The following is a 17400-nucleotide window of genomic DNA, read 5'->3' as shown; positions in this document are numbered from 1 at the left end:
CCGTCGTCTGGGTAATATCATCCAATAGTAAAGCATGGTGGTGGGAGCATCATGCCATGGGGTATCAAAATGTGGAGAAAGAGAAGGGGTCTGAATAGTTTCCAAAGGCATTCTTATGTACTTTGGCAGAGGGCTGCTAAATGACTTACATTTTTATATTTTACATTTAATGTAAAATGCCTCACTCTCTTTCTTCCACTGACTCACAAACAGTTGCCGAAAGAAATCCGAAGAGTAACAATCTCCGCCAATGCCGAAACCTAGAAAACACAACTGAAAAGTATCTCAGTGGAAAAGAAGATGGAGGAAAAGAACAGGTTCTAAAGAACGCGACTGATGGAGGAAGTAAGGAAGACAAAAGAATGATGGAGGTCGTTCCGGGATGAGAAGTAAAAAAAAAGGTAAGAAAGGTAAAGATATAGGTAAACATATATTTAGAGCAAGAGTCTGAGTGAATGAACGAGTGCCAGAAATAACACAAACAGGATGCTGGTGTCAACGGCACAGGAAGCTGTATCTCTGCAGAAACATGTGTGTGTGCAAGCGTGTGTGTGTGTGTGCACGCGTGACCACTTACTCACCACTTCCCTCATCTCTACATAATCCAGTTTATCACTCCTTCTTTATCCCCCTTTCACTCAATCTCTTTTATCTTGCAGTTCTTTACCATCCCTGAACCTTTTCTTCACACAGCAGTACAATCTGTCCAAATGTTTTATTCAACCGCATGGTTAAAGTTACACAATAAAAGCAAACGCTTGAATAACATACAAGTACGAAACATTATTATTAGGTATACAAAATTGAACATTTTTGGTAAAAAATATATAACAAAATATAACGAACACATGTACAGTGGTTCATAGTGTGAATGTAAAATATGGCATTGATGACGATGACTATAAGTTATACGAGTCATAGTCACTGTTCCTGTTAGACGAAGGTTCTCGGCTGTTGTTCACCGTCAGTCTCTCCAATCCTGGGAGAACGAAAAGGAATGTGCTGCTTTAGGGTCCAATTCTAACTTACAGGTCAGTGTCACTAAAAGTTGGCTTTAAAGTAACTGAGCAGTGAAACTCGAATCTGAAGTAGATTGTCTATTTCCTTATACAGGATGATGTCATCCTCCTGGAAAGATGAGCCAATCAGTCGTCTGCCCGGGCAATTCAAACACTTTCAAACATACCTAATTCTCATTTAAAGCGAACAACTTCATGATTTTAATTAATTGTCCTATTTTATAGAAATCAGTCTATAAAAGCCATGCATTCGTTGTGTTAGGCAAGGGCTGTGGTCTTTGCAGAGTAGTGTGTGGAGTGTTAGTGACTCACCAGGGAAGGACGTTCTTTTATCTGTTTTGTCGTTAAGTTGGATTCCAGCCTTTCCCCTATGGTAGGAGACTGTGACACAGAGACATGCAGCAGGACAAAGTCGAGGCAGTTATAATCACACAAAGTGTTATCTCTGACATCATACAAAGCATTACCTGTGATATCATACGAAGTGTTATCTCTGATATCATACAAAGCATTATCTGTGATATCATACAAAGCATTATGTGTGATATCATACAAACCGTTATCTGTGATATCATACGAAGTGTTATCTGTGATATCATATGAAGTGTTATCTGTGATATCATATGAAGTGTGATCTCTGATATCATATGATGTGTTATCTGTGATATCATATGACGTATTATCTGTGATATCATATGAAGTGTGATCTCTGATATCATATGATGTGTTATCTGTGATATCATATGACGTGTTATCTGTGATATCATATGAAGTGTTATCTGTGTGGGAACGACAGCAGTCTTTGAGTTATTGACTCACCACTTTGACTCTGTGTAGGCCCGATCCACCGACTCTGTCTCCTGTCTGACACTGAATCACAGACAGTAACATTTCCATTAGAGCTCATGTTTAAATGTGATGCAAGTGCCACAAAATAACACAATAACATGGCACCCCAGCACTGTAGAGACAAAAACTTTTGAGCCACAACGGACACCAAATGAACTGTGTAAATGGCACACGCGCCCAAAACAAATGCCCTGGTAAACCCATATGCTTTTCTTTTCTGCAATAACTGACACATTATTTGCTTAAGTGCTTTTTGGATTATTTTTGGATCGCTCCAAGTGCTTTGGAATGTATTATTAGAACCGCACAGCAGTTCTTGATTCTAATCTTAATGCGAGTTAAAATGTTAAGTTAACATCAGCGCCAGTATCCATAAAGCAGCTCAACAGTGCAGATATAGTTGGCGTTCATATACCAGTATAAATTACGATTTAAGATTTACCCTCCTACTCTGACAACATACTTTTCTTACGGAAGGCCTTAAGGGAGGGCCGTCCAAATCGAAGTATCAGCACCACCAATACCAGGACACAGAAGATGGAAACCACCACCTTGTAACCCACCAGCTCAGGATCTGGGACCACTGGAGAAAGGACAATGAGACATTTGACATAAATAAACAACCATACACATCCACAAGTCCCTAATGTCAAAATGACATCATTTCAATGCTAATGCAAGATGACATCAGGCACCAACATGTTAACCCATTAACATGTGATTAGTGACTGAAAGTAAATATAAATGCATTTGAATAGTACACTATATTAGACCTAACTCTGCCATCTTTATTGATTTACAGGAGTATTTATTATATGTCACGGAAATGTGAAAAATGACGGGTTTCAGAATTGCCAAAAATATTGTTCAGATAGTCAGCACTTAAATGCAAAAATGCTCTGAAAATGTCAAAAAACCCAAAACAACATGTATTAACTTCATTGAAGTTAATATACAAAATTATATTGACCATGTAACTTAAAGAAAATATCTATGTTTGAATGTTGGAACTTCATTCAGTAACAGAATCCATTGTCTCATGCTACAAAGCAAATTATGTGTGGTGCATTTGGGCATTTATATTTTAAAAGCAGACAGTTTCTCAAAACTACATTTTGACACTGACACACTGAACCCAATAACCACTTACGAGACACTTTCTCTTTTATGCAACTTGACGTTTCCTGACTGTGAAATTAACCTTTGAGCCAAGAGAAAATGTAATAAACAATTTAATTTTTTTAAATAGCCATGGCATACTTCAGCTAAATGCAGCCACAGCTAGCTAAAAATCAACAGAAGCGATATTTACTCCAAGTGGTCAATAAAGATGGGAAAAATAAGTCCAACAATTTTGTGTTAATACAAATAAATCTTTTGAATTCTATTTATATTTTCTAACACCAAAATGGACCAATCACATGATGGACTCAAATACATACCAGTACACTGGAAGGCAATGATGTCCATGGGTTGCTCGGTCGCCTCTCCAGAATCTCTGTTGGGACGTTTGGGGATTTTTATCTCTTTCCACTGCAGATTGCCTCCACAACCCTTTCGCTTACACAATCCCGACCATCCAAGACGTTTTACGCTTTCAGAAAAGCCGTTTGGCAAAGGTGTTGATGAGTTCATGTTAAAATAAGTCATCTGTAGGTTCCCCTCGCAGGCTCCATTCCAATTTGCTTTAAGAACCCCCAGTCTGAGTGGGGGAGGCTGAGGCTGAGGCTGGGTTGGAGGGGTCGAGGCAGTAGTGATGGGGCATTTACATGGGGTGGAGGGAATCGTTACATTGGCCTGAGTGCTGTTAGATGATCCAGGGGTCTGGGAGATCTTGGTACCATTGTTCCCTTCCACAGAGTCTAGATAAAAGAAAGGCACAATAAAGAAAGGTTCGGGATTCATTTGACATAAATGGCAGCAAAGAAATCTAGCCAATAATGTCGAGGAGTCTGTTACAACTGAAATCATTCTAATTATTCAGAATTTTTAAGTGTATAATAATAATAATATCAGATATCACAAGGTATTAGTTAATTATAAAGGCAGTATTTCAAATGACTAATGAGGGACCAGGAATCGTATGCTCTATTTCAGGAAACCTCCTCTGTTTGACCCCCTGCAGTGGAGACAGACGTGGACTAGACTAAACTCTCCCATATCCATCAATGAACCCCACAAATGAAGCTAACAGAAACACTGACCTCCTGAGGGATGAGGTTATGAGGGCCATTTTCAGGTCAATGGATGTTCAAAAGGTTTTTCACAGCCAGGGTTGACGTCAATTGCATTTCAATTCCAGTAAATTCCAAATTCTAGTTCCACTTCTTTTTAGTACTTTTTAATTAGAAGAAAATACAGGGATTGAAAAGGAATTGACCCCCAACGTTCCCAGCTACTACCATAACTGTAACTCGTCAACTAATATTGTATTATCCCTAAAATGTCTAGAAATACCAAGAACCATTTAAAAATATTTCCTAAATGTCTCCATGTCCCCTAAGTAGCCTGCCACCAGTAAATTAGTTTGGGATTTAGGCACTGATGCATTTGCTTACTTCCCTGAGGTCTGATGATCAGGTGCATTACATTTTTACTTCTCAGTGCAGTTTAAATTAAGTTTGTATTACAAGTCAGAGCAAATTACTAGAAGTCTACAGGAACAGCTAGCTAGCTGTTCCCAAATACTTTCAGTCATTGTGTTGATTCTATTTAAAGAGATGGCTAGCAAAATGTCTTTATATTAGACACAGATACATACAAATTGAATCAATAAGTCCATCTGACACTGGAAAGTAGATGAACAGTCTAACTGATCGAATCCCTTTAACTAGGGCCTATAGAGGAGACATTTCGGACACAGCCAATGACTACAACTCCACTGCTACAAGTTCAGCTCTCAGTACGGACAACCTACTGTGTATTGTGATGTATTCACAATAACATGAGACCATATTTAAATAAAGACATTGGACTTACCGATGTTTATTATACACAGGGCCAGGATGATCAGCATAAGCCTTCCATCCATTTTGGAAATTGACTGATTTTGAGAAAGACAGCGGGGAGAAGACAGACAGTGTGTGCAGAAGCTACCGGGAGACTGATGATAGAGGAAACAGTGCAGAGGTGTAAACCTAGTTTGTCTCCTTTCTCTTCTCCTCCCCCAGCTTGTTCTATCCCTACATCACATCACTCCAGCTTCAGGTTTTTGCTTTCTTTCTGCAAAGGTTTCTGCAAACTTCCTCCCTTCAAAGGCGTGAACTGTAAAATAAGAAGAAGAAAAAAAGAAAAGAAAAAAATATTGATGGCGTGGAGAATAGGTGGGAGGGAGAGGCAGAAAGAAATAGTAACCCAGTGAAATAAAGGGATTCATATTTTCCGAAGATAATTGAGTGTCTCATAAGTCATGATCGCGATGTCATACCTCTTTTAACCATTGTATGTCAATGTGTGTGTGTGCTAGGTCAAAGTGCATGTCAATGCTAGGTTATGTCACATTAAAGTGTGATTGAAATGAATGTCTTTTTTTTTAAACTGAGAATTGCAAGAGACGCAAGGTTCAACCTTGCACAAATATCTTATTATCACTGAGTTTATTATTATTAAAACTGATACAAATCCCACAGCTTTTAAGTTAGAGTTGTCACTGAAAAAATACAGAGTGGTCATGAATTATGTGATTCTATTCAATTTGTTGATATCTTTTATAACGGCAAAGGCATGATTAGCATCAAATAACCCTAAAACAGTATTTATTGAACCTTTCAAGCTAGACACCAAAGTTACTTTGTTATTCAGGCCCTGTCAACTTACAATTCAAAATATCATTAATCAGTTAAAGATCAAAGCAAACCCCAGATATTTAAGTTAATATTTAATTTGTCAACAAACTACCTTTTCTTTTTCAAAATGGAAGAAATATATATTTTTTAAATTACGGAAAAGCATTCATGTTAGAAGCAACTTAGAAGACCATTAGTCTCGTACAGTAAATTAAAGTATTGTAGTGTGAATCCGTTTATCATTTCGAAAGGTTTTCTGTACTTAAAACGGTGCTATATTTTCCCCAATATTCATTCCAACCCACTGAAAGCTCTATCAAGGTGTTGGGGATAATGGAAATGGTCAATTTGTTGGTGATAATGGAAATGCTCAAGTCTTGCTATAGACAATTCAAACAGATTTAGGTCACTTGCCCACTCAGAAACAGTTAAGTCTTTTTAAACATATTTCGCATATTTCGTCATTGTCCTGATGAGAAGGTGAACTTAAAAGTATACCCACACCATGATGCAGCAGCCATCATGCTTGAGAATAAGGAGGCAGTTGCTCAGTAATGTGCTGTAATGTGCAGTATAGGATACCATTTTATTTGCTATTGTGTATATATTTATAATTATCTTAAATTACATATTGTTTTAGGACATTTTTGTAGATCATTACAATGTGGTCGATTCATCAAGTACTCATTGTCCCTGCGTTTTCTTTCACACCTGCAGCCCAGTTCAGAAGGACGATCATATTGGTCATGCGACTTGGCAGTTTAAAACATGATCCACATCCCCATTTTCATTTTGACCATGCTAAAAGACATACTAAATGCCTGCTTTGTTAGAAGTGCAGTGATCTCCCTTCATGAAACTTCAAAAGAAAAATATCCCTGGTCTCTGTAGTTTAATTGGTGCTTGAAATGTTATACTTGCCTGAGACCGTACAAATGTGGTATATAAGGGTGACAGAGGAACAGGTAATCAATTAAAAACGGCATGTAAGTACCTATTATTTCATACATGATGAGTTCATGTAATATGTGACTTAAATCCTGAATTAATTTATCTTTTCTTAAAGTGAATACTCATGCAACAAAACTTTTGTAATAATTTGTAAACCTTTGTAGAATAGTTTGTGCTGATCAATCACAAAAAAAGCCCAATTACAATGATTTTGTAGTAAAAGACGCCAGTTTGTGTGAATACTTACACAATACACTTACTAACCTCTTAAATTGTTAATATCATCATTTTGAGACAGAATGATATCCATGCGTTTTTATTTTTAACAATTATAATTAGGGCGGATGATAGGCAGTTAACAGTCGGATGCCTGTTAACATTTTTCATCGGTCCTGGTTATAAGAGTCCTGAACGGTCTACTTTTTCAAGATGAAAACAGTATGGCTTGTAAGGCTCATGATCATATACAGTATGTGGCTTTTCTGCAATATCGTATGGCGCAAAACGCCCTGGAGGGCAGGCAGCGCACCCATCGAGGCGCATTTGGGCTGAGCTCATCACCTACATGAGCCTCCTGATCACGGGTGGAGTAGCTGTCTCACCAGGCACTGATGTAACCTGACAGTTGGCCCTCAATGGTGCATCGGCTGAAGTTTGTGGGGGTCCTCTGGGCCATGTCCACGCTTGATTGCATACTAGGAATATAGCACTCAATCCTTAACTTTGGACTACTTTAATACATATATGGGTCCCTTTTAAGAAATGTTATTTTTTTATATCATTATCAAAATGTCCTTTACTAAATTAATTTCATTCATGCATGTTACCAAAATGTCCACATTATTTTTGTAACATTGCTCTCTAATGTAAAGGCCTGAGTTGAACATCACATTGATATTTAAAATATTAAAACATTATAAAATGACTTGCTTATTGAAATTAGACCTTTGACCAATATTAGCTTTTCAGATATTTTAGTAATGGGTTAAAGGGAATGTTTAAAAATTCTGAAGACGTGTTTACACTAATGTTTTTTAGATTATATATTACGTGAGAATATAACTTTATTTGAACTAATTGGAATTCTTAAAAGAACTTTAAATGTTTTACAGTAATTACATTGACATTAATACAGTAATGTCACAAAATGTTTCCATTTAACATTATAGCTTAATGTAAACTTAAATCCATTTACATTTTCAGGATTTATGGATGAAGAGCAACAGTGTATTTTTGTAAAGTAAAATTTTTATTTTCATCAGGAAGCATTTTGGTCATTTGGTGAGAATGTAAACAATTCTGGACTTCTTTCTTTAAACCATTAGTTTATAATAAGTTTCTTTGAAACCAGACATCCTAGTGCTGAGAATAAGATGGTTTTTGCAGATGCGTTATACAGACGATAAAACTGGTTTCTTGAGAATTAATCCATTCATCTCCTAATGCTCAAATTATGTTTTCATCACAAACACCAAATTTTGTAAAATCAAGTTTAAATAAAATAATTAGCTAGGCTGTTTAAATACATATATATGGGACTGCATTTTGTTTTGGAATCTAAAGAAAACATATTTAATATCAATATATTATTAATACTGTATTAATTGTTTCAGGAATGTATTCCCTTTAACGGTTACTTAACACTGAAGTCATGAAGAACAGCATATTAATATAATACGGTAGACTTGATTTAATTAACATATTATGTTGCTCTGGACTCTACGTAACGCTTTGCTTTTCTGAATTACATTAATATTTTCTGTTCGTTCACACTTCACTCTCCCCCTCTCTTGCTCTCGTTTTCTCTCATCTTTCGTCTCTGGTTTACCGAGCCGTAAATGCGTAGAAAGCCCCGTAAACATTCTCCTCCGCCTCCTCCTCCATTCTCTCTCCGAGACTGAATATGCAATTTAGGGCCGTCCCTCTGTGCCAACCTCCTAGTGTGCCTCATGAGGGCCTAACGTAAGCTCTATAACCGGCAATACTGATTACATTGATCGAAATGAACACAGAGTAGGAATTTATGATACCTTACGAGGGAATTTCTTCTCATCTGAAGACACTTCTTTTCTCTCTTTCTTGTACTATCTTCTCAGCCCACATTAGAAACATTTGCTCAGTGATGTTTGAAAGAAGAGGGGGGAGAAAAAAAAAGATCACAAGCACTCAACATCACACAAAGACACCACTGAAGCATAGCCCTCACCTTCCAGAACAAATCAATTCAACTCAAAGTTACATTCGACTTGAATCGTTCGAGGTTGCTGGATTAAGAAGTCAGAAAAAGGACACCTTTAACGCTGTGAATGAACCACCAAAAAACAGACGATCAAATCAAGTGAAGTGGAGTCGACTCACAGCTCGTAGATCAAGTTCAGTGTTTAATATTATTCACATCAAAAGAAAAGAAAAAAGAAACACTTAAAACCAGCTACAGTAGTCATCAAGTCAAATCATATAGTTTTGTACATCCCTCTCGTTAATGCTGCTTAGCCCCTGGCCTTGTGCTTCTAAAACACTACTTTAGACTTCTCTTCTACTCTTTATACAGAGTAATAGGCTGCACCCATAATGCACCCCGTCTCCAACAGTCCACAAATTTTGACCAGCGCTGATAAGGTTGTATCACATAGGGAATAGGGGCAGCGTTTCTCACGCAGCTTTAGTGTGACGACACAAGTAAGACACCGCGTCCCGGTCTTAGACAACACCGGTCGAGACCAGTTAACCTGATAAAGAGGCCCTGTAGGAGCAAACGCCCACGGAGAAGCTTCACAGCGTCTTCATGACCGCTAATGTGATAGTGCATAGCCTGCGCGCTCCATCGAAGACCACTGATAGGGCTTTGTGATCTGCATAGGGGTGACGTGGCGGTGCGAGCACAGCTTCGTGACTTGGCGATGGCGCTGAGGTGTGTGAATGCTTCGCGAGCCATCATGAAGGCGCTGTGAACCTTTGTAGCGCAACCTGCTGGTTCCCGCCTTGCCTAGGTCACAGCCCTCGTTGTCCTAAACAACTATAAAGTCCTATTCTGACCAGAGGCCACGAGGCCCACTGCTAAACTCTCACTTTAATGTCATTTTAGTCGTTATCATCAGGATCTTGTTTAAATCATTTATACAAATCGCACGAGTATCGTCATCGTTGGTGAATTTACAGAAATAAACTATTCTCTCATTGTCAAGCATCAGTTCATTTTTGAACAGGCAGGAGATGGAGGGAGAGCGGGAGGGAAAGCGAGAGGAAGAGCGGGAGGAAGAGGCGAGACGAAAGTGTAGAGGGAGCAGAGAAAGACGAGAGGCGAGTTTCCCACCGACAGAGCCCGGGCGAGGAGGAGCGAAGGAGAGCGAAAGGCGGAGGAGACCAAGAAAGAAAAAGATGAAAGACACACAGGCGGTGTCCTTGACAGGCATTATTCTGTAAACAAGGACATCATTACTAATAGGCATCAGCAAACCTAATCAACCAACCAACTTGAATTCTGTCAGGAAAGAAAGGATTTGTAAGCTAAACACATCACTCATGCACGGCAAGTTAAGGGACTGAGGAGAATTAAGAAAAAGGTCTGTGACGTCTCCAGAACCACCGCAGATCTGGCCCCAGTGTTGGATCTAGGATCTGCTTAGCTCCCTTTATCAATAATGAATACAATAAGAAAGAAATGCCATGGTTTGGTAAGAGTTGCTATTTTTTTTCTGTAGCCTGAAGTGCTCTCTAACCTAAACGAAAAGCAACAGAGTGAGTACAAGAACTGTTATGAGTGAGCCACAAAATTCGACAAGGCTGAACAGACCTGTAAACGTTATGGTTTCAGGCGGGTTTCAAGCAAACCACCCCCCTGTAGTCATGAAGGAACGCATATGATTGATACATGTATCTGGTGCACTGGTAGATTGACATGGATGTTAGAATAAGTCCCAATGTGTATACAGAACACAGTGCCACAAGGGACAAACGCGTACCACAGTGTCCAACATCAGAGTGATAAGGAACACATGTATAGATATATTTTATGTAGAATGTGAACACAGCTCTTTAAAATGTAGAATAAAGAGTCACCTCAGCTCTTTTAGTGACATTTCTATCAGAAAAGGATGTGGCCACGGTCTTGCTGATTGGCTTTGTTCTACGGAGGGAGGGGAAAGTGAGGGGGCTGTCAGCCAATAGAAAGAGACAGGGTGGAGGGAAGGGGCCAACAGGAGAAAGGGAGCAGTGAAAAGATCAACAACCAAAGGGCGGGGTGAAGGAGCCCACACCATACAGGAACGGGGGAGTGAAGGGGCCGACAGCAAATAGGAGTTCTTCTAACAACACCCTCAAACACAAGGTGAAGTCCTGAGACAGCCATGCACGCAAGAACGACAGGGAGTGGAAAAGAGGAGGTGGACGAAGAGGGAGGAGAGAGATAAACATACAAGTAGAAGAGAGGCCGAGACAGAGGGGGGACTAGACTGGGGGTGGGATAAGAGATTTAAAGCAGAGATAAAAGTATAAAAATAAGTGAGGGAGAAAGAGAGCGAGCGAGCGAGAGAGAACGGAGTGGGCTAGAGAAGTGGGGGTGGGCAGGGCAAAGAGAGATTTCAGGAGTAGGGCTGTGGCACTCCAAACCCGGGCCGATACAAAGGCCTCCCTGTTGGAGACTGGGAGTTGGGTAGAGCCGGGACCCCCGGGTAATTATAACCCGCAACGGCGCTGTACGGGTATGGGGAGGGGTACGGGGCAGTATTGGGCCCACTGTACTGCCCGAACGCGGACACCGAGCCCGGCGCGCCGGGGAACGTGGGCTGGGTGGGGTACGGGCAGGTGGGGGCCGGAGGCCCGAAAGCGGGCCGGGCTGCGTAGCCCGCCGCTGGAGTGAATGAGGAGTTGGGGCCGGGATACGGAGGAAATGTGCCCGGGGGGTTGGATGGGCCCGGGCCCGGAGCGGCTGGGGCTGCTGTTGGGTTGGGGGGCGCGGCGGGGTAAGCGGAATAAGGAAGGGGGCAGCCGGGGCCGTTTTGGGAGTCGGGATTTTGGAAGCTAGTGTGGTTGTTGGGTTTGGAACACGGCTGCTGCGCCGCCAGGGGCTGCGGATTCCACTGCGCCGGCTGTGCCGCCGGCGCGTCCTGGCCGGTGCTCCCCTGAGACGGCACGCCGCCGGAGTCGCCCGCCGAGGCCGCCTTCCGTTTCTGGCGCAGGATCTCCTGCAGCTTCTCTATCCGTACTCGTCTCTTGTGTGCGAGGGAGCGTAGGGAGAGGAACCGGTCGAGGAAGGAGTCCAGGGACAGCTGGCCATCCAGAAACTCATCAGCCAGAGACTGAGGGAGAAAGAGAGGAGGAGAAATGTGGGGAATAGACCGAGGAAGAGTTAAAGGGAGAGACGGACCCGGAGGAATACTACTGAAAGAGATCAATTTCCAGTAATAACAACAATATGGAGACAGGGATTTTCTTCCTCTGGACTCCGTCATGGTGCCCTCTTACCTCAGACTCTGTCTCGGTGCTGGCGCCCTCTACCTGCAGCCGGGAGAACAGCCCCTCGGGAGACACCTGTCCTACCATGCCATCTAGAGAGGGAGACCGACGGAGGGAGCGAGACAAGAGGAAAGACAGAGGCAGAAGAGGGGGAGAAACAATGAGAGAGAAAAGAGAGAATAGAAGAAAAGGGGAAAAAAAAAAAGAGAGAAAATATGAAGTGTATGAAAAGTATGTGAAAAAACAGAAAGTGAGAGGATAAACAAGGGGGAGAAGAGAAAGAACAAGAACCTCAATCAGTTGGATAAACATGGACTGAAAGACATCCCTGCCAACCCTCTCAGCCAGGGCGAGCTCCCACCACACACCAGCACGGTGAACAACAAGCAGGACTGGTTTAGGGAGGAAACTACAATGCATTCCACATGACTTCACATTTAGGAATACGTCACTGACTGAAGCAGCAGACGTCATTAAAACACAGAGTTGGTGAAGTCATTGTGAAAAAATGCATGCACCCCCCCCCCCCCCCCACAAGAAAAATGTATCTCTCAGTATCTCATGAAAAGCACAGGGCTGAGGCCCAAACAGATAGACAGGAAACCAGGCAGGTGAAGTCCGAAGCATAGACATGTTTCGACGGGTAGTGAACCATACAGTCAAAAGAGCGCAATTTAGAACTCAACCCTGTATTTGACTACTACAGACCTACTAACCTAGGCTCTGAAGAGGTTAGACATGATTTATCCCAACTGCATCCAGATTTCCAAACCTTTACAAACATTCCTTTACTGTACCAGAGCACGCAGTATTACAGGCAGTTAACACCAGGGCACTACTTATTTCCAATGTTTCATTATTCTTACAAATGGTAACAAAGAGCCTGGTTCCTCTCTAGTTTCATTCCTAATCTCTGACCTGTTTCTGAGTTTTTCCTAGCCACTGTGCATAAACCCTGTTGTTGCTTGGCTTTTTGGGTTTCAGGCAGGGTGTCTGTAAAATCACTTAGTGATTATTGCTGAGGTAAAAAGGGCTTTATAAAATACATCTGATCAGTGGATATAAGCAAATTCCCATGGCTGACACTCGCAAAATGGTAACAGGCCATTATAAACTGAATGCAAGGACTTATAAAACAGCTTAAAACATCAGCCATCAAAATGCTGCTCCAACTTGTCTCTGGTGTAACCAACAAGCTTGAACAAGCTAGCTGTCTACCCTCAGCCAAATATAGCTAAAATGTCAGCAAAACTAATGCAAACCTGGAGCCTTGAGACAGACAAAATGTCGTTGGCTCATCTTAGAAGATATTTCACGGGCAAACATAAGTGAATTTCAAGTGAACGTCAGCATGTTGTGCTGCTCAACAGCGGAATTAAACAGTGGATTAAACTCTACAAGTAATTCGTAAACATTTAGAAACAAATTGGTTCTAACCCAGAATGCTGATTGGCTGTAAGAATGAGACAGTATGACCAAATATTTTTAAAAGGTTCTAATTGGGTCCGTTACCGGTTTATATCACCAATAAATGTATGACCAAATATTTTTAAAAGGTTCTAATTGGGTCCGTTACCGGTTTATATCACCAATAAACCACCTTGGGTGTTAGTGGTATACTGGCAATATACCACTCTACCACCCTAAGGGTTGTATCCAGACATTCTTATGTAAGTTTTTTACTGTACATCACCCAGGCCCATTCATAGATTCTCTCACATCCTCTTTCTGTCATGTGGCTTTCTGTCTCCTGTCAGCCTCTATTACCCATGCATAACAGAGGTGCCAGTACAACTGTCAGGGGCAGTTTGTTCTTCCATTTATTTCATACAATTCCTAGCTGTGAAAATTAGCAATGAAATTGTCCTCCATCTATCCGCTTCAGATTTTGATGAGCTCTGTCCAGCTTACATTTTGGAGATTGTGGATAGAGTCAAGAAAACAGATAAACCTTGGCCTACTGTCATTTATACAACCTTCAATTAGTCTTTCAGTCCGAAACCCATGTATTTATTAAATAAACCCCACGCGGGGCCCATGGGGCCCATTTCACACCTCCCTTCGCGTGCAGACTCAATTCAGATTGTCCCGGGCAACGCAAGTCAACTTCCCTCGTCCAGGGGGATTCCCGAAAAACCAACGTGGCGTAGTGGGACCTATTCTGAGTGTGGATGACTAGAAGTCAGGTTGGCTTTGCCATGCCCACCCACCACTTGTTTACTCCCATGCAGCGTGTCTAATGCAATCCCCAGAAATTGCCCCGCAATCCATTAGGGATCACTGCCCGTTGCCACGGCAACGTTCGGTTAAAACAACTCGCTGAAAGAACTACTGGCGTGTCCGTTCCATCCCCTGCGTGTAGGAAACTCGACTTCGATCGAGAGCTCACTCGAATGACCTCCAATGTCTGTCACATAAAAGGCTGTAAATAAATTGAGCGAGTAACTGGGAATTGCTCCAATTCGGAGCACTGGAACTGAGCCACAGAGTTGCCTAAGTCCACCTGACTTTAGGACATGTCTTCACTAGGTTCCCACCGTCATTTTCATGTGGAGGGCTTCGTCGGCCTAAGAAACCTTTGTTTCAAAGCAGGAAAGGAGAAAAAAAGGACGCTCCTCTCTCGCTCTCCCACCCAGTCAAATCCAACATCGCCCCAGCCCCCTCACCTCTCTGGGCACAGTGTTGTCTGTAGGTGTCTCTAACGGCCTCCAATTGGGAGTACTTTCCCACTAGGTGCTCCCTCTGTCTCTCCAGGCGAGGCTTCATGTCCAGGTTCTGCTCAGCCAGGCTACGGTTGGAGGCCAGGGCCATCTCCCTCTCCAGCTGGATGTTCTGGATCTGTACATGAGGAAGAGAAACAGTCAATAACACGGTCATGCCTGTTTGAGTTCCTTCATGAGGTGGAAGCGGAGTGACTTAGCATGACTGAGTAAAGAGCGGTTGATGTTAGGAAGAGAGGAGATGCATGCAGTGGTCAGAGTTACATTAAGTATAACCCTGAACGGTCTGGAGTAAATTAGCTAATTAATCATCAAACTTATGACTAGGAGGATCGGTTCATGATCATAACAAAAGTGGGAAAGTATAGGAAGGCCTGAGGAGAGGTTATTTGCTTAGGTAATGGCCTTAACAGAGGAATTTTAACAAGAGGCACATCTCTACTAGTAGACAGCTACAGTTATTGTCATGGCAAACATGGCAACAACACTTGGCACGACAGCAGTAGACGGCCATAGGAGTTAGTTACAACACAAACAGATCTGTTTACACAGCTGAGTAACAGCCAAAACATGACAGCTCACCTCATCAGATTCCAATGCCATGGACTCCAACCGCTCTGTGTTGCCCAGCAATTCCTGGAGCTCGGATTGACTGAGGTCCTGAAGCTTGTCCATTGATTTGCCAGGACAGCTGTCAATCAAATAAGGAAATGTGAGCAGTCAATGCTAAATCTCCTTGGAAAAGTCATCTGTCATTTCACATTGTTCCACTTCTTAAAGCTTGAGCTGCCCTTGGCTTAAATGTCTGAGAACTGTGCACTGCATTGTATATAACTAAGAAAATGTAGGTCAATCCACAGACATTACGTTGTACTTGAATGTGGCCCATTATTCCAAATGGTACATGGAGAAAATTGCGCAACGGTTAGTTTTTCCAGAACTTTTTTCCAAATGCTAGTTCTGAATGGAACTAGGAAACTCTGAATCTCCACACAGTAGGGTGGAGTGTATCCAAGACAGCCCTGGAAAGATGTGTACTCTGTTGCACAAAGTTGAATATCAACTTTAGTGCTGTTTTGTACAAATAATTGTCAGCAAATTAATTTGCTTTTACTTCTGTCCCTGTCGCAAAATTCTTCTTTACAATAAAATGTGGCAATATAGTACAGTCATTTAATTCCCTGCTTAATGCAAATCCATAGGCTATATTACTAATCTTGTCTGGAGTTGCCACTAGGTTATTTACGCTGTGCAACAATTAACGAGTAACCAAATATGCCTTTTCACCTTTTCATATTTCCAATTTAGAAATTTAAGTTCACCCAAATTTCTGATATTTTGAGAGAGACCGGAATTAAGATTTTTTTAAACCAAAAATGTTTTACAAATAGCATACTCTAAATGTTTTTTTGCGAAAGATTACAATGTCACTTAAACCCAATTCAAAGCGTGTTGAGAGTGTCTTTAAAAGAGCCCTTAAAACACCACTAATTTTGTCTTCACTTTTCTCTCCACCCTCGTCATGGGTGTTGAATATGTTTAACGGCAGGAAATAAGCTTCACAACACAGAAAACGTTTTTTTTCGGGGGGAAGCCCGGAGCAATGGGTAGAGACAATGACATTCACAATAAGACGTCTCTCTCCAATCCACCTTCAAAAGTTGGTAACACTCCCCTGAACAAACACGCAGGCTATCATCACAAGACAAGGTAGCTACATTACAGTCAGCTAAACAAAATACTTACGTTATGCAGCTAGCAAATCAAGAAATTCGTTGTGAAAGGGCACACAACATTGATGGGCATCAATCTAGTATGTTGTTGACGAATGACGTAAATCGGGCACGGGAGCCCTGACCCCGATTTAGCTACAGTAGAAGAATCAGAAATAAGGGAATCCGATGGTGTTGGGGAGAAAATAACCCGTAAAAGGCAAATACAACGTGATTTAACGAGTTAATTAGCCGGACTGGGTTTCCTGATTTCCGTGTATGGATGACAACATTCGGTTTCGCTATTTCACATTCTATAAAAAGCACACTTGCTAACGTCAACTTTGAGGAAAGCCCACAGCTAGCGACCCAAAAATCCCTAAAGAGCGATGTCAGTCAGTCGCGGTACTCAGCGTCAAATACAACTGCAGTCCAAAAATGATTTCTTCAATATCCCCAAGACGACAATCATCTAAACGTATCAAATAATACCTGTTTTTATTAGCAATATTGGGAAGTTTTACTTCACACTGACAGAAACCGCCGCCATTTTCAGAACTAACCATTTTCCACTTCCGCGGGGTGTTTGTATGCAGTTTCAATATAATAATGACCTTTTAAAAATACAAATGAAGACATATTGACGATCATGTTGCTTTAACCCTATATAAATGTACCCTTTAAAAGTTCATCGTTATACAGCATCAATTGTTTTCGGGGATAGTTTACCCAGTTCCTAGTGCAATGGTTTTGTCCAGGAATCAGCTGATTTGAAGGGAAACCCCTGCGTGACAAGAATATTCCATGAATTAGAATGCCAGGAGGGAGGTAAACCAATAACTCAAGAATGGTTGAAAAAAGTGGACCATAATGGCCGTGTTCGAGAGGATCAATACGACTGTAAGGGAGT

At 41.5% G+C, this 17400-nt stretch overlaps 2 protein-coding genes across 4 annotated transcripts; both read right to left on the bottom strand.

Annotated features, from left to right (window-relative positions):
• Positions 1-696: 696 nt before the first annotated feature.
• LOC105022896 lies at positions 697-5045 on the bottom strand. The gene is made up of 6 exons (XM_034291149.1): positions 4965-5045; positions 3311-3730; positions 2332-2451; positions 1839-1889; positions 1332-1400; positions 697-979 (listed from the first exon to the last, which is right to left on the bottom strand). Exons 2-6 carry the CDS (start codon positions 3516-3518, stop codon positions 900-902), a joined length of 528 nt encoding a protein of 175 aa, XP_034147040.1. The 5' UTR covers positions 3519-3730; positions 4965-5045; the 3' UTR covers positions 697-899.
• A 31-nt stretch (positions 5046-5076) lies between these two features.
• vps37c (VPS37C subunit of ESCRT-I) lies at positions 5077-17347 on the bottom strand. 3 transcript variants are annotated; one of them, XM_010891652.5, is made up of 6 exons: positions 17220-17347; positions 15361-15469; positions 14725-14896; positions 12068-12150; positions 8635-11901; positions 5077-5132 (listed from the first exon to the last, which is right to left on the bottom strand). In XM_010891652.5, exons 2-5 carry the CDS (start codon positions 15451-15453, stop codon positions 11185-11187), a joined length of 1065 nt encoding a protein of 354 aa, XP_010889954.2. In that variant the 5' UTR covers positions 15454-15469; positions 17220-17347; the 3' UTR covers positions 5077-5132; positions 8635-11184. The 3 variants fall into 3 exon arrangements, with proteins under 3 accessions (XP_010889954.2, XP_010889955.2, XP_010889953.2); XM_010891653.5 differs by lacking the exon at positions 17220-17347 and adding an exon at positions 16983-17071; XM_010891651.5 differs by lacking the exon at positions 17220-17347 and adding an exon at positions 16525-17057.
• Positions 17348-17400: the final 53 nt, after the last annotated feature.

Source organism: Esox lucius, chromosome 25 (assembly GCF_011004845.1).
Source record: "Esox lucius isolate fEsoLuc1 chromosome 25, fEsoLuc1.pri, whole genome shotgun sequence".
NCBI classification, from domain to species: domain Eukaryota; kingdom Metazoa; phylum Chordata; class Actinopteri; order Esociformes; family Esocidae; genus Esox; species Esox lucius.
Note: the sequence above shows the minus strand (reverse complement) of the source record. Positions and strands in the feature narration are given on the sequence as shown.

What these genes read in the sequence shown, in the direction of transcription:
- LOC105022896 (XM_034291149.1), bottom strand. Translation starts at nt 3,518, where the DNA reads ATGACTTATTTTAACATGAACTCATCAACACCTTTGCCAAACGGCTTT. An exon ending in CATTGCCTTCCAGTGTACTG is followed by an intron (nt 2,452 to 3,310) that starts GTATGTATTTGA and finishes TCCTTTCTCCAG; the next exon opens with TGGTCCCAGATCCTGAGCTG. An exon ending in GCCTACACAGAGTCAAAGTG is followed by an intron (nt 1,401 to 1,838) that starts GTGAGTCAATAA and finishes TCTGTGTCACAG; the next exon opens with TCTCCTACCATAGGGGAAAG.
- vps37c (XM_010891653.5), bottom strand. Translation starts at nt 17,056, where the DNA reads ATGGTTAGTTCTGAAAATGGCGGCGGTTTCTGTCAGTGTGAAGTAAAA. An exon ending in TGGCATTGGAATCTGATGAG is followed by an intron (nt 14,897 to 15,360) that starts GTGAGCTGTCAT and finishes CCTCATGTACAG; the next exon opens with ATCCAGAACATCCAGCTGGA. An exon ending in ACAACACTGTGCCCAGAGAG is followed by an intron (nt 12,151 to 14,724) that starts GTGAGGGGGCTG and finishes CTCCCTCTCTAG; the next exon opens with ATGGCATGGTAGGACAGGTG.